The sequence below is a fragment of the Dermacentor variabilis genome, chromosome 1 (assembly GCF_050947875.1).
Source record: "Dermacentor variabilis isolate Ectoservices chromosome 1, ASM5094787v1, whole genome shotgun sequence".
Lineage (NCBI taxonomy): Eukaryota > Metazoa > Arthropoda > Arachnida > Ixodida > Ixodidae > Dermacentor > Dermacentor variabilis.
In genome coordinates, this window is record NC_134568.1 from 50,906,900 (window position 1) to 50,924,129 (window position 17,230).

A 17,230-nucleotide genomic window follows, 5' to 3' on the forward strand; every position below is an offset into this window, starting at 1 on the left:
GCTTCGCCTCAATACAACAGTGTTACGCGGTGAAGCATAACAAGCATGGGAAGGGGCAATTGTCACAGAACACAGTATGTATTCCTTAATTATACATGCGTGCACCCCCATCTCCTGTCACAGTATGAGCACTGATATGCTTAAGTGTACTGGCAGGCCTTAAGAGCTTTTTCGGACGTGCCTGTGGCAATTTTAACCCTTAAGGGCAGTTAAAGACATGCATTCATTTTTTTCGGACTGCTCAATTTTTCGAATGTTATTGCAGCCCCTAGGGAGTCCGGAAAATTGGACGTAGACTGTACAACTGACCAAGAGGATGCTTCAAATGGTCCATGGGGTGAACACATAGCAGAAGGAGGATGGGAACAGAAAGGACCGACGCACTGAGGAATTAACGGGAAAGGAAGCGTGGCGCCGCATCTTTAAGGAGCTTGAGCTCAAAAAACAAAGTGTTGGCTGACGCCGAGATGCAGATGTCCCTCATCTAAACAAAAATAAACTCTTTAAAGCAGTGAAACCCAACACTGAGATGTTGTGTACGGGCTGATAGTATGTCAAGACAGTTGAGGTTGACTTACGAGCTGTTGAGAGAGAATCTTAGTTGTGTCAAGTTCAGGCCTCATACCGATGAGCTTGCTATCAGTTGATAGAAATAGGTCATATTCAAAAATATTTGCTTGTGTATACATCTCCTTTTCATTCGTATTTGAAAATGTTCGGCTCAATTTGGAATGGGTTCTACCATTTTTTTTTCGCTTGCATTTTACTAACACCTTCCTTCTGTTTTCTTTTTAAATAAAATAGATGTTACTCCTAACTATTCAGGCTGGATTAAATCATCTTTTTTTGTTTCAACATGCTTACTAGAGAGTGACAGCATCGGGCAACATGGTGTCAGCCTGTCTTGACGTAAAACAATGTTCTGGCTCATTCAGGGAATTCTGCACATGTGCTCAGGGAAAACCGGGAAAACTTGGGGAATTTGAAAATGTCAACTTGGTAGACACCCTGGGACACCACTATGTCCGTTGGGGCAAAACTTCTACATCAAGTTTGGGTCGAAGCGGTATTTCCGTGAAATAGTGTCACCAACACAAATGCAAAACCCAATGTGTCTCATGCATGCGCAGTGGTGCTGACGCTATTTCTTTGCGGCTGCAAAACCTTTGGAGCTTCTATTCTAAAACTCTGTAATGAGCAGCTGCTACACCTTCAAATTTTGTGTGTGTTCTAAGTGTAAAAAAACCGCTTAGTACTAGAATGTTCCCATGTGGCATCATTGGCTATAACAATTAAATCGGCCTATTTGGTGTTGGTGCCAAAAAGGAAAGGAGCGCAAAACTCAGGAAAATAAAATTAAAAATGTGAGCTGTTTTGCCATGCCTGTCTTTGTGCTCATTGTTATATCCAATATAATCTTAAAACCAGTATCATTATAAGTCGGTTCAACTGCATATTCATAGCCTTGCACTTCGTGTTGTCAAAATCTTTTGTTAACAATACTTTCGGTTGTATGTAATGCAATGTGCAGTTGACTTTAGTGGTACTACAAGAATTGGTCGATTTATCTGATGAGTCAAGTTAAAGGACGGCAAAAAAACCCCACCAAACTCGCCATCACCTCTTTGCCAAAACGACCCATCAGCAACATCTTCTGTTTGTCGTGGTGAACAGCATAGACTATAGGACAAGTGATACGAAGAAATTCGCTTATCCTGTTATCTGCACTGTTTGCCTTGTTGACATTCCCGGCGTCGGAACGGTGTACCCGCCGTGGTTGCTCAGTGGCTATGGTGTTGGGCTGCTGAGCACGAGGTCGCGGGATCGAATCCCGGCCACAGCGGCCGCATTTCGATGGGGGCGAAATGCGAAAACACCCGTGTGCTTAGATTTAGGTGCACGTTAAAGAACCCCAGGTGGTCAAAATTTCCGGAGTCCTCCACTACGGCGTGCCTCATAATCAGAAAGTGGTTTTGGCACAAAAACCCCAAATATTATTATTATTATTATTGCCTTGTTGAATATAAAACCAAATAGCCCAGATTAGAACTTTCCACTCTTGGTGCTTAAAAATTTCTGGACATAGCTTGCTGTGCTGAGTACTAATGTGTTTAAGTGCCTAATCTGCAGTGGTCTTGTGCCGGAACAACACAGCAGGGGTGTGCGAATACTGGGCCGCTATTTTGTAGCAATGCCTTATGCCTTATTCTATGCTATTCTTATCATCCACCACACACGGCCGCCTGATCCCATAGATAATGTGGGCATACAGTCGCTCTGACCACTGGCCAAGCGCGAAAAGCCTGAAAAAGCATAGAATCGTAAAAGGCATCGCTACAAAATACCGGCCCTGAATAATAGTAGATTTCAAATTGAATATTGAATTGAATAATAAAGAAAGAAAACACCGAATATCGAACATCAGAAAATTTAACACAAGGTTTAATGTTTACAAATATTACGCAAGAAAAGACAGTGCTGCACAAGTATTGCATAACAAAAATGTTAAAAAGCGATCAGTAACTCGGGTACACAGAAGTCAAGGTATGCAGTATGCTGTACTCTTATTAAATAGTGTGGGGGTCTCACCTGTGCTCTTGGGATAAAGGAACGACAACACATTAGTGCAAACAATCACAAGGGCATTTATTGCACCTTTCATACACTAATGCTTGCTAGCCAAATTGCTATCTACAGAACGAGCCGATAGGCATGCGACAAATCTAGGAAGTCTGACTCATCGCGACTGGATATCAAGCGATATGTTTGCCCCATGCTAGACACGAATGCCTGGTCGTTCGTGCGTACAGTCATGCGAATGGTGGCGCTTTCGTCTATTCTGGTGTCATGGCCTCGCAAGACAGTCTCACAGAAGCATGGATTTGCGCACTCGTGGAACATCTGCGCTACTTGCTGACTCCAAGCCAGAGAGGAACAGCCTTCTCCCTTTGGTGGCGTTGGCAGCGAAACACTCGTGCCATCTCTCATACTTTTACTCGAACATTTACAGCTAAACCGCTACCATTCACACTAGCCAATAACTCCTGAGTATGCGAATAAACTGCTTATTTGCTCCTATACTCCACTTGTGCTTTTAGCAAGCGAGACTTAATAAAATTCTGTGTAATGACAGAAACTTGCTAACGTAAATGTAGTACTAGGATGTGGAGATAGGTTTATTTAATGATGAGAGCACCAGTTCAGTATTCGAAAACTATTAGAAAATTATTCTATATTCGATTCGGTCTCGGAAATTACCATTCACAAACCCATAGTTAAAGAAGAAAAACTGAAATTACCGTATTTACTCGATTCTAAGCACTCCCATTGTTTTACAATCACAATGCCTAAAGTGAGGGGGAGTGCTTAGATACAAAATATCTAAAATGCCCCCCCCCCCCCTTCTTTTTTTCGCAGTGATATCTCGATGAGACGGGTGCAAGAAATAAAATTTTATTTGGCAATTATTAAGAAAAAGGATACCTAGGTGCAGACAGTGAACCCACCGCTTATGTGGGTTCACAAAGCAATGCGCACCCATGATGCCCGCAAAACTTGCTGAGCGCCACCGATACCAGGCCCACGTGACAACATGCTGATATAGTTATCGAGGTCGCTTTCGGCCGGTTTTGGGGAGGGGCTTAGTTTTTGGTGTTCTGTGCCACCATCTGTCGTGCAGTGTCAGAACGCAGCAAAGCAAGACACGGCCGCCTGGATCAGCGCGCGGCGGCGGGGTACCCTAGCTGTTGCGTGCCAATCCAGGCGGCCGCGCTTAAGAAGCCAGAGATTGTGCCACCGCCGACGCACCAGCTGGGAACTCTGATGGCTCCGGCTTGATGACAAAGTGAACATGGGTGTTAATAGCCTGGGCTGCGCGCTCTTTCTCGCAAAAAATGGTGGTGCTTAGATTCACATGCAAACATTTTCCAAATTTTTTTGCGAAAATAGCAGGGGGTGTTTAGAATTGCGAAAAGGCGGCATGTAGCACTGCTTTGCCATTGCGATATCTCTTCTGGAGTTGGTGTGTGAGACACTTGGCCTCCATTGCTTGGTGCAGAAATGAGCCGAGCTGAGGGTGTGCTGAGCTCTCTGACAAGCAGCCTGCCCGCGCTGGTGATGGTGGAGAAGCTGGACACATGGCAGCTGCTGCAGATGGTGGCCATCTGCATGTTCAGCCAGCAGCACTGCACAACGCAGGCACCGAGCACGACTGACTCGAGCACTGTCGCCCCCCCGCACAAGAAGGCCCAACACCTTCTGCTCGACCTAGTCGGTGTGTACATCCCCTGTGTTCATCAAAAGTAGTGTTGGTCGCTTAGCGAGAAAGTCATTAAATCTAAGAAGTTTTTAGTCACCTTAAGGACAACTTTGCCTTTTTAGAGTCTTAGCAACTTTTTCAGTGACATTTTTGGGATGGTAATAGTAAGTGCCTTGGTAAAATTACTCAAGGCACTTTTGCTAAGTCAAATGCCTCACTGCGAGTCGGCCTAGTTGGAACATATTCATATTTATACTTTTTGTGCGCAAACAAACAGGGACGAAGAATAGGGGCAACACAAGGACGAGCGCTTTCCGAAGCGCTCGTCCTTGTGTTGCCCCTATTCTTCGTCCCTGTTTGTTTTGCGCACAAAAAGTTCAAATGCCTCATCCCCATTTTGTCCCAAGTGATATATATGCACCTCCAGTTGTCGCTGCTTCTAAAGGCATACTGAAGAGCTTGTTAGTGAGCTATCTCGGTGCATCAAAGCAGCTTTTCTAGGCAAAGTACAATTTTGAGATCTGATACTGTTTTAGAAAATTTTAGAGGTTCTTTTCCCGTTTTACATTCCAACCATTGACTAGCCACCGGTGGACATAATATGAAGCTATAGTTTAAAAGATAATAAGGGGCAATTGTCTAGGGGAGCAATTAAAACATAAAAAAGTTAATTCCAAGCAAGTCATCGTCATCCTCACTTAGCGATACCCGCCGTGGTTGCTTAGTGGCTATGGTGTTGCGCTGCTAAGCACGAGATCATGGGATCACATCCCAGCCACGGCGGCTGCATTTCAATGGGGGCGACTATGTAGATTTAGGCGCACATTAAAGAACCTCGTCAAAATGAATCCAAAGTCACCCACTATGGTGCGCCTCCTAATCAGATCGTGGTTCTGGCACATAAAACCCCGTAATTCAAATCACTTGCTGAGTTTCACTAAAAATGAAATGTTTTGGGCCATGATGTGGCAACTTTGTCAGAATAAAAATGTTACCAACACTGATAAAAAGGAACTGCACCTTTACGAAAAATGGGTACAGGGCAGTGGTCAGCTTTGCCAGTGGAAAGATATGACAGCTGATTCTAGCTTCTGTCAGTTGGCACTTCCATCGTAGAAACACTGGGCTCACACCACAGTGTGTAGTGGTTTTGCTTTCCACTGGTTCTGCTTACTGCTGATCTCTTGTTAACCTGCCCACCACTTGATTATGCCCAATTCCAGCGCGAGATCCAGTCGTAGTGCATGGTGCACTGATATGTGGCCACTGAGTTCAAGCACAGAGGCAAACCCTGCAGTGTGTGTTCCACGCAAGTTCATCAGCTTAAAGTGGTGCAGTAATTTGACTGCTGCTGCCTGCCACTCCCTCTCAGTAGAGAGGGAGTCCAGACAGAAAACTCTGTAGGCAGTAGGCTTCAAGAGAACTTCATTTGTTTATAATTATGTGGCACTTAGGCATCGCATTTCTGCCACAGTTGAGAGGAGTCTTCAGTTGTTTGTCACAACTTTAGGCCTAAATACAGACAAGTAGATTGACTGTGGAGCAGCTCTCTTCTGCCAGTCTTCATAAGAAAGAAGCAGTCTTAGTCAATTCAGACATTGCCAGCAAGAGAGAAGCACCAAGAGAAAGTGAACATTACATAAACACAGTGTTTCACATTGATGTGATATCAAAGTTCTTGTGAACAGAGTTTCATATAGGCACCACGAGGCAATCTATCATGCAACTTTACCAGTGGCAGGGATTTCACTCTTAGCATGGAAACAGACAAGACTGCAGAGGAGAAATACAGAACATATGGAGTGAAACAGCCAATCGTGTTTGCTTCATTGTTTAGCTATTTTCTCATGTTGTGTGACCTGAGGCCCACCTGAAGGTGAAGTGCTGCTTTTCTTTTCCTACCAATAATTTCTGCATTTTGACATCTTTACAGCATGTCACAAAATTGCCTATTTTTGTAAAACAAGTAAACATCCACCAGTGCTTGCTGAAAGCATTAAATGCAGCGAAATTACTGCATCCACATGTCCCATTAAGAGGCAGGACGTTCTGCCTCGCACTTCAACACCACCCCTTTTCTTCATAAATTCGGTGAACGGTGATATTTTAAGCTGCATTATTTGCAGCTTTTTCACCATCCCACTTTTACTCTGATGATGTTCGGTAGAATAAATATTAACCAACCTACCAACCAACCTTTCTGTATAGTTGGAATGTACTACCACTATGTTCTCTTTTTTTCTTCTTGCTATAGAAGTAATAGTTTTGCTCATTCAACTTTCTTTTCTCTTTTTTCTTCCGACGTACAAGTGATGGCACTGGTAATGAATGCAAAGTGCTTGAGGATTAAGCACAATTTTTTTGAAATCTGCCGTTTCACTGTAATAAGTCCATTTCATTGATGTGATGTGCTGAAGATGTAGTTCTTTGCTAAGGATAGTTCCCAGGTTGCTACATTGATTGTTCAGAAAATTCAGTCACGGAATTGACATATGTAGTATTTGCAGCATCCATATTTCTTCTGCAGGCATATTTTTGATGGCAGTAGCTTCAGCACAGCAAGACAGCAAGGATTTGACCACATCTAAAAGATGTCATTGCAGTGGCATAGGCATAGACTGTCATGCAATTGTCATTATGAACGGTTGTGGCATTTAAAGGGACACTAAAGGCAAATACTAAGTCAAGCTAAAGTGATAGATTAGTGATCGAGAATCTCTAAGGTGTCAATATTATCGCGAACAGAGCCTTAATAATTGAGAAATTGAGGTAAATGCAGAGACATGATGAGACTCCCCCGGGACATTCTAGCACTTGCCCGATGACGAAAGCACTCCTCAGTTTAAGTTCTCTCACTAGTACTCTACAACTCGGTGCAAAAAACATCCTCGTATTGTATTATAAGATGAAATAAAATGCCACTTGTCCAGTTCCATTTCATGTTTAGAAGAAAGAACTCATTGAAATTACCGTTGACAATTATGGGAATGGTCGAAAGGTGTCGTTTTCACTCGACTCTGCACCACCCACGCTTTCACGTTTCAGTACTTTCCTGATCGCGTAGTGCTGCACTGGTTTTGCTGGCTCTCAAAACTCGCACAAACCTCAAGTAGCAGAGAATTCAACTTCCATGTGATGTCGTGGGATGCCAGAACGGTCTATGCCACTTGACCAAATAGCAGCTGCAGCGGCGAATCTGCCGCACTGTCTTGGCTCGGTGCTGCCATCTGTTGGGCGCCATTTTACTCACCGATGGCAGCATAGGGCAGTGATGGCGTATGCAATGTCACCACTCCCCCCGGTTGGGTAGCGCGAGATTTGAATTTCGAAAAAGGTATTCAGACCCTTCAGATACAATTTTGTCGTAATTTAAGTCTTTTCTTGGCACAAAACAAGCGTTGCGAGGTTTCTGGAAAGGTATTTAAACAGTCCACGTCGACTTAGTATTTTCCTTTAGGGTCCCTTTAAAGGAAGATGTTCCTTGTATAGCAAGTTCTTTTTTTTTTTTTGCTTACACTTGCAGTTAACGTTACGAGAAAAAAAATATAGACAGTCGCTGTGTTGTTATAAGGTGCTCACTAGCCTACTTTTGCATCTTCTTGTCCCTCTAACATTGCTTTCTTTTGCACCAAGTGTCATTCCTAACTGGAGTGTGTATTTTTATATTTTGCAGCAAGCATGTTGCATGCTTTCCTGCTGCCCATGCATGCGCTCCAGGACCCTCGAGACATGCGTGACTGCTGCAGTGTGCCTGTGGTAAAGCTGGTCCTTGACTGGCTTTTGCACAAACAGGAGCTGCTGCGCAGCGAGCCTTTCGTTCGAAAGCCACAGTGAGTGCTCTCTCCCTCTCCAGCAGCTTCCCTTGTACGGACGAGATGAAGCATAAGAGTTGCACTGTGGCAGCCAAGAACAGCAATGAGGCTACACTTGTGACATTCAGTTGTAGGTTGAGGCAGTTTAGCTGCAGTCTGAACTTGTGTTAGAGGTAGTGAAGGTGACAAGAGTAGAAAGCCTTGCCAAATTTCTTGCTACCAGCCCAAGAGTCTACGTGTAGCTATAAAATGGCAAATGCAAAGTTCTGCATGCTAAAATTTCATAGCAGCTGCTCATTTGAGTTCCTAAATGGATTGGTATTCAGCATGTGAATCTAGCAGCATTCTAGGGGTCCTTCACATGACAAGTTCAATGTCACCTAGCTGTTGCAATCATATGAAGCCACGCAAAGCATAAATATCTTAACTGTGCTTTTCTTTTTCTGAATTGAAATGTGGAAATAATTAATCTGAGATACATTTGCAATAGTCTTAGTATTCTTAATAAAAGGGGGGAAAAATCATGAACCATTCCACTCTGTGAAGGTGGATGACCAGTGAAGCTGGGTAGCACACGAAAGAGGTGACACAGAATTTTGAAGAAAGGTACAAACACATTTATTGTCTTGATCGGTGATCATTGTGACGAAAGCTACGCACACACATTTACTTTTATGCATTCGCATTCATTTGTGTCGTACATTCATTATATACATTTGTGTTTTCATTTCGCAATACATTGAGGCAAAGAATTTGAGACCAAAATCACTGCACTGACTGGCAGCGGGCCAGTGCCATCGCCACCTTTGCAGAGGGAGGGGCAGTATGGGAACGCTGGCATGATAAGTGCCATCGGGGCCAACTGTGGAGAAAGACGATGAAGGCACAAACAGTGGCACGAGCGCGAGGGGCAGTATGGGAACGCTGGCATGATGAGTGGCAGTGGAGCCAGCTGTGGAAGATGATGACAAGAAGCGCGCGAGCAGTGGCACGAGCCATTGCTTTGCTCACACACATGAAAATTTCATTGAACCTTAGCCATAAACATCTTCACTGTAAAAAGTCAACTTGCTGCCAGTAGGAGCCAAGCCTACACCCTCTGCATGACACTTGCAGTGCTCTATGGTGGTGAATGCTTCCCCCCCCCCCCCCCTCTTCGTTCACTTTCTTGGGCATCTGTGTGTATGTGATTAAATCTAGATGTGGGAGTGCTGGAAAGTGCCACTCACAACTGTAGTGGCTTGCGTAGAACATCTTTTCAACTGCAGGCATCACATAGTGCAAGATCTTAAAAACAGGCAACTGGCCAATAAACCCTCCATCATATGCTACATCAAGGCTGCCAGAGTGAATACCCTTGCTGGGCAATGAGTGACGAGTTTGCTTTCCTACACTTTCCATGGCTTAATTGTCCATTGGCTTCAGGTAGTTGTCTATAAGAATTCAGCCACTCGGTTCCCCCTATTCTTGTTGCTTAAGGGGGGACGCGGCTTTCGCATAGCGAAAAATGACCGAAAAACCGATTTTTCAAAAATCACATTTTCAGTTTTTATAACCCTATCTCTACCCGATTCCAAAATATCTTCCCTGAAAACCGCTTAGAAGTGCTTTAAAAAAATTGTAGTATCAGCCACGGCGACGAGCAGTTTTGCGGATATCTCAAAAAGACGGTGTTTTTCAAGCCATGGGGGGGGGGATATCTCCGCAACGGCGCAACCGAGCGCCGCCATCTTGGTCGCAACAGAAAGAGCATTTCTTCAGCTTCAAATCTGCCGCCTTCCTGGCCTCCACCGAGCGAAAACAAACTCAGAAAAAGCAAAAGTTTCGAGGTCTCGCGAAGGTTCCTGATTGGCGGCGCGCGCCACATGACAGCGGTGCGCGGTCCCATTGGTCTCCAGAGCGGTTGCCCCCAGCAACAGCGGGCGAAGTGCCGCGCGTCGTCTGACGTATCTTGCGCTCCGATGTCTTGGACCCGCGACGACGCACCTCGCGTGCCGAGGACTCAGACCCGCGACCAAGCACCTCGGGCGCCGACGTCTCGGACCCGCAACCGAGCACCTCGCGCGCCGACGACTCAGACCCCCGACCAACCACTTCACGCGCCGACGACTCGGACCCGCGACCAAGCACCTCGTGCGTGGATGAAACGCAGTCGAGATTCGGCAGTATAATTCAGGCTCACTTGGAACCACACTACATATCGATAGAAGCTTCTCGTGGGCGAGTCGAGACAGTGCAAGCATCACTCAGTCCTGTTTCGGCGACCAATAGAAAAATGAAGCTCACAGGTGAGAGAGGAAGTTGTGCCGATGTGGAGCTGACGGATGAGTTTTTGGTTGTGCAGGTCACAGCATTGAATGCTTTGTACAAGAATGCGCTGTGCCAAGGATGCTCTCAGCCGGGACTGACTGTTCGTTTGGGAACAAGACATGGATTGGCTGCACGATTGCTACTGACCTGCAATGCCTGCGGCATTGTTGCAAGTGAATGGTCATCGCCGCGAGTAGAGGGTAGAGGTTAGAGTAGAGTAGAGTAGAGTAGAGGGCTTTAGACATGAATATGCGTACAATGCAAGCAATTAAAACCACCGGCAGAGAGCCAACTGCACTGGCTGACTTTTGGTCAGTAGTGAACGTTTCGCACAGAGGCTTGCACCATAAGACATTCCAAAAACATCTGAAATCAAAATTAAGGCCTGCTGGCGAGATGGCTGCGGCAAGTCTCTTTTCTGATGCTGTGGCAGTCGTGCGGAAAGTTTACAGCGAAATGGACCTGGCATTCACAAAAAAATGTTACGGTAGTCTACGACGGCACGTGGATGACACGTGGTCATGCATCCCATATTGGTGTGGGCACAGTAATTGAATCTTACACTGGTCTGGTGCTTGACTAAGCGTTGTGCTCTCGAACAGATGCCATGGATGCACGCTTGGGACGAAAGAAAACGATGAAGGCTACAGTGAATGGAAAGAGAATCACGTGTGCCAAAAGAACACTGATGCAAACTCAAGCAGAATGGAGGTCGAGGCAGCGTTGATCTTGTTCAGAAGGTCACTGGAAAAGAATTACCTCCGCTACACATCTATTGCTTGTGATGGGGATAGCCGTACTTTCCAGGCCCTTTGTGAAGACAAGGCTTATGGCTTCATTACATTCAACAAAGAGGACTGTATCAGTCACGGGAAAAAGAGGATGGGTACAGCCCTGCGAACACTTGTCTCAAAAAGCAGAAGTAAACCAATTGGAGGGAAGGGTGGCCTGACCCAAGACCTATTCAATAAGCTCACCAATTATTATGGCATGACGATACGTAACAATAGTGAAGTAGATGTTATGCAAAGGGCCATAATGTCAACCTTCTATCATATCACTTCAACAGATAAAGACCCTCATCATGAGCTCTGCCCACCAGGACCCCTGAGCTGGTGCAGACACCGGGCTTCAGAAGCTGAAGGTAAAGCTCCGCCAGAACACAAGTACAAATTGGCAACGCATGTTTCTGCTGCGTTGCTGCCTGTGTATCAACGCCTCTCGGATCCTCAGCTACTCAGCCGTTGCCAAGGCAAGAAGACTCAGAATGCAGCCAAGAGTCTCCACTCTGTCATTTGGTCAATTCTACCAAAAGAGCAAAATGCTTCATTGATCGCAGCGGAGACAGCCGTCAATGAGGCAATCTGCAAGTGCAACGCCGGAACGCTTCGTGCATACAGACAGTTTTGTGCATCACTTGGCTTGAAGCCAGGAAAGCATTCCCTTCAAAGAGCTGCAGAAAATGATGCCCTACGAAAAAAAAAAGGCATAAAAAAAACATCAGATGAAAGGCCACATACCCAAGAAGCCCCGCTGTGCTAAGGACACCAAGGAATACAATCCTGGTGCATTTTAGAAGAGTGGAGGCAAGGCAAAACTTTGAAGGCCTTTTTCTCAAAACTGTGTTTTTGCCTTTCTGCTCAGTTTGCGGAGCTGATTTCTTTGTTGCCGTTTGGCGTATTCTGACTCTGTCTTTTTTTTTTTTTTTTTTTTTTTTTTGTCTTGTTCCTTGGGCTACAGTGCAGGTCGTGACATTCTTGCTTATAGGCCTTGACGTTTTATAAATTTATGATGTGGCTATTCGTTCACCCCGAAAGTGTGCTTGATACGAAGGTAACATAAAAAATGACACTCCAAAAAATTTGCGTTGAAAAAAAAGAAAAGCAAAAATGTCACAACCTTCAGCGTGCATTTAGCTATGCAGTCAGTACTTAACACGCCTTCTATCACGTTTTTTAAGTTTCCCGGGCTTTTCACAAAGTTCAAGGTTTAAACATTTTGCTGAATCAAATTGAATAAAATGTTCTCAAGGTATCACTCTGAAACTTGTATGGAAGCATCAGGGAGACATTCTAAACATTTATGCCAATTTTCATCCAACTCCATGAAGAAATAAGGAAGTTGATTTTCAAAGCCACATCCCCTCTTAAGCTATTGCAAGGCCTTTGTCTGTGCCAGCTTCGTGTCATAAAAGTTGATCTTTATGGCGAGTAATTAATCATTCTCTGCAATGGTGTGTGTTGTCCTGCAGCAGGTGGTCCAGTTTCAAGTCGCGCATGCTCTTGAAGGCAGTGGTTGATAGAAAACTGGCTCTTTAGGGTAGCTAAAAGCCAAGACTTCAGTGAGTGATGTGTGATTGTTTTGGTATTCTGTAGACTTTGAGAGTTTGTGGCACTTTCAAGGTCTGTCCTCTTTGCAAAATTTGCCTATCAGCATGTCACTAAGCAAGGAGATGGTGTCATGCTACAGCTTATTGGTTGTCATTGTATCTGTAAATACCTGCTTAGCTGGTTAGCTTAGCTGGCTAGGCAGGGCACCAGACTTTATTTCAAGTATATATATATATATGAGGTACATTTGCAACAATACATTCTTTGTGATCCCACAGGGGCATCTGCGTAAGCAGGCGTTTGGTGTGTTGCAACGCCACGTACCCGAGCACACAAGCATTGGCCCTTCCTGCGTTTAGCCGTGTCTGGGGAAAAGGGGATCCTGGGGATTGAGCCGATGCTGGTTGTTTGGACCTTTAAGGCCCCCCGGCGGAGGCAACACACCTCTTCGGCCTCGGCTTCACACAGATGGCACCTTCAGACTGTCCCACCTGGAGAAAATCGGCAGTCGCCTTTTCCTGTCCTCCCCTCCGATCTTCGTCTTTCTCTCCCACGTTTCCATCTTTCCTGTCTTCTCTTCACTTCTTATTACTTCCGTATTTCCTGGCGGCAAAGGTTAATCGTGTGTAATATATGCAGTCTTGGGTATATATATATTAGGTTATACAGTTGAATCCCGCCACAACGAATACCGCCACAACGAAATTTCCGCGACAACGAATAATTTTTTATTCCCCGCGAGTATCCTATAAGAATTAATGGCCTAAATTTCTCTGCACAACGAACCATTTTTGCAGAGCGTTTCCGCTTCAACGAAATTTTCGCGTTCAAAATCGAAACCGAAACTAGTTTTATTGGCGAGAAGTCCAAGTCAAATCCAAAGCCACATTAAGCATGAAATCACGTGATTGCAGTTCCGCCATTTTGGCTTTGTGTCGTGGTCGCGTTGTTCACTCGCTGCCTTTCTCTTCGACAACGACGAGTTTTCATCCGCAGGACACGATGGCAACGCAAGTGAAAAAACGCAAAACTCTTTCCCTTGAGCAAAAAGCTCAAATAATCGCCCAAGCAGAAAGCGGAAGGAAGAAAGCGGCAATTGCTGAAGACTTCGGAATTCCTGCAAGTTCGCTGTCAACGATTCTAGGCAATAAGGACAGCGTGAGAATGGCACTTGCTTCAGGCACATCCTCGAAGCACAAAAAGGTGACGCGGCCCCTCCATGAAGAGTTGGACAAAGCAGTGCATGCGTGGTTTGTGGAAGCACGAGCCAGCAACGTCCCCCTGTCCGGAAGCATCGTCCAGCAGAAAGCCTTGAACTATGCATGCCTACTTGGCATTGATGATTTTAAAGCCAGCATTGGCTGGCTAAACCGTTTCAAGGCCCGCCATAACATCGTTGGAAAAGTGTTGTGCGGCGAGTCAATGTCAGCAGACGTGGACGGAGCAGCTGCTTGGAAGGCGAGTAACATGGCCGGAATTTTAAGCAACTTCGCGCCTGCAGACATTTACAACGCCGACGAGACCGGGCTATTCTACGAGATGTTGCCGGCTAGGACGCTCGACTTCAAGGGGCAGCGCTGTCACGGCGGCAAACACAGCAAAAAACGCATCACAGTGCTGCTTTGCACAAACATGGATGGCTCGGACAAGCGTCCGCCGTTAGTCATAGGCAAAAGTGCCAAGCCGCGCTGTTTTAAGGGAACTCGTAGCCTACCTGTGCAGTACAAGGCGAACAACAAGTCATGGATGACCCGCGCTATTTTCACCGAGTGGATGATGGCATTCGACCGCGACATGAAGCGGCAGGGCCGTAAAGTTTGCTTGCTTTTGGACAATTGTTCAGCGCATCACTCCGACGAAGTCAAGCTCACTAACACGGAGCTGAGGTTTTTCCCTCCCAATTGCACGTCTGTCTTACAGCCTCTCGATCAGGGCGTGATTCTTAGCCTGAAGCGCGCTTACCGCGGGAGGTTAATTCAGCGGCTGCTTTTTAACACTGAAACCGGCCGAGACACGAAGGTGGACTTGTACGTGGCACTGCAGATTATGTCTGCTGCCTGGAGCACACTGGGGCGCTCAGTAATTGTGAACTGTTTCAGGCACGCCGGATTTGCCGAAGGTCGACCCGTACACTCTGCTGGCCTAACACCAGGCGTTACAGACGACGACGAAGAGGCGTCACCGGCTCCGGGGATCGCGGCCGCCTGGAAAACGCTGGGAGAAATAGGAACCGTGCCGCCTAATCTCGAGCTCGACGAATACATCGGCGCTGACGCTTGTGTTGTTGTTCACGAAGATGTGAGTGATGAGCAGATCATAAAAGCTGCCCGGAATGATAAGGACTCTTCCGATGAAGAAGACGACGACGTACAGGAAGCGCCGGCTGCGGCAACCGCCGTACAGGTGATGGACGCTTTTGATGTCATCAGGAATTTCGTTGCTGTCCGAGACGACGATGTTGCAATGGGTTTGCTGACCGAGTGCGAAAATCGCGTGACGGCGTTGCTCGCCGTGAAGCGTAAGCAAACCAAGCTTACAGATTTTTGGCATTAAACGCCTTTGCTGCTGCTTGGGCAATTCTTTCTGCGTTTCACGTCAAATTTTTGCGATAACGAAGTTCCGCGAGAACGAATTTTTTTTCGTGCACCGTGAATTTCGTTATAGCGGGATTCAACTGTAGCGGCAATGCATGGCTCGCGTCTGCAGGTATTATTCCCAACCAAGTAGCATCCCCTAGTTGGGCTGGATGGTGGGTGGCTACCATCTCCGCTCAATTTTCTAGTGTTTACATGGCAAATGCTTTTCCCCCCCTCCAAGATCGCCCTCAAAAACAAGGGCGCACCAAAGCAACATTCCAGTTCCTATTGAAACCAAACCATGACACCTTCCCAAAGTTCCACGTCCTTCACAGTGAAGGCAACACAACTATTCGAAAACTATTGCCTTAGTATCCAAATGCCTATCAAACACAATCGGATCAGACTACAAAGCATCAAAGATGGCAAGCGGAGACGACCTGCTTGAACTGACTAAGAAAGACCAAGTCGAAAAAAATCGGTGAACTCACAAGCATCGGGGACATTAATGTCACAATCTCCCCACATCGCTCGCTTAACACCGATAGAGGAGTAATATCAGAAGAAAATTTCTTGAACCTCAGTGACGAAGGGCTCCTTGAAGGATTCCAGGAGCAAAGTGTAATCAAGGTACAATGGATAACACTTCGACGAAATGACCGACAGATCCCCACAAAACACGTAGTACTCACATTTGGTTCTAGTACTGTGCCAAGTTCACTCGACGCAGGCTACCTGAAGATCAACGTCTGACCATACATACCGAACCCTAGGCGGTGCTTCAAGTGCCAGAAGTTCGTACATGCATCACAATCATGTAGAGGAAAGTAAACATGCGCGAAGTGTAGTGCCAACGACCATCCATCTGACAACTGCAATGCTCCCGCACAATGTGTCAATGGCAAGGGCGATTATCCAGCTTACTCACGTAGTTGCCCTTGCTGGAAAAGAGAAAAAGAAATCATCGCAATAACTGTAAAGGAAAAGATCTCATTCTGTGAAGCGAGGAAAAGGCTAGGGCACTTACCTCAAGTAAGCTATGCCAGTGTGACGCGGCAGGGGGCAACGCCACACCGGTTCCAGGAATCTACAGGGTCCACGTCTGGTATTCCTGTAGAAACTCCAACCGCCCCCTTGGTGGCTGCAGACAGTGCTGCTCCATCATCATCTTCGATGATGATGGAGCAGCACTGATCATTGTTCAATCCAATATGATATTATTGTTGTTTCAATTCCAATAAAATGGCTTTCATCATTCGTTGGAATTGCAGAGGCCTCATTCACAATCTAGGTGACATCAAAGATATTATAAATAAGTTATCACCAGTAGCATTCTGCCTTCGCAAAACGAACCTAGGACCCAAAGATACACATTTTCTTAAAGGTTTCGCTGTCATAAGAAAGGACCGTGAGCACTCCAGTCGTCTATCAGGAGGTGTCGCTATTGTCGTCCAAGGCAGCAGTAATAAGTATTATAAAACACCTCATGTTTGGCGCAGCATAGCCTTGGCTGCTTTTGCGCCACTAAACCACATTTAACTAGCTAACGTTCTTTGTGAGTGAAGTATGATCTGCTTATAAAGTATTGAGGACATTGTTCTTGTGATTATCGTATTTACGCATGTAACCCCCAATTCGGAGCGGGAAAATTTTGAAAAAAAAAAATGTTTCACCGCATGTACTGTCGTGAGCAATATGAGCGGGAACACAGGAGCATGTGTCAGATAGCCTCGAACCCTGCTATGGGCGATACGGGGCAGCCACCATCAGAAACGAAGTGGAAAGGAGGACGCTGTTCTAATAATTGTTGGCACTCCCACCATGCGTCTCTTTGCACAAAGTGCAGAACTTTGCATAGCCAGTGCACATTGATAAAGCTGTTTGATATTGCGGTTACTGATAACTTTGTGCACCAAAGCATGATGAATAGCAGCACTGTTTTGA

General features: G+C 45.8%; 1 protein-coding gene across 4 annotated transcripts in view; it reads left to right on the forward strand.

Annotated features, from left to right (window-relative positions):
* The window catches only part of LOC142577811 (nonsense-mediated mRNA decay factor SMG7-like), a 118,832-nt gene that overhangs the window by 27,120 nt on the left and 74,482 nt on the right, over window positions 1-17,230 (forward strand). For all 4 annotated transcript variants that reach the window (XM_075687258.1, XM_075687276.1, XM_075687266.1 and 1 more), the window contains exons 10-11: window positions 4,058-4,273; window positions 7,932-8,088. In XM_075687258.1, coding sequence (XP_075543373.1) covers window positions 4,058-4,273; window positions 7,932-8,088 — 373 coding nt within the window. The remainder of the gene's footprint in view (window positions 1-4,057; window positions 4,274-7,931; window positions 8,089-17,230) is intronic.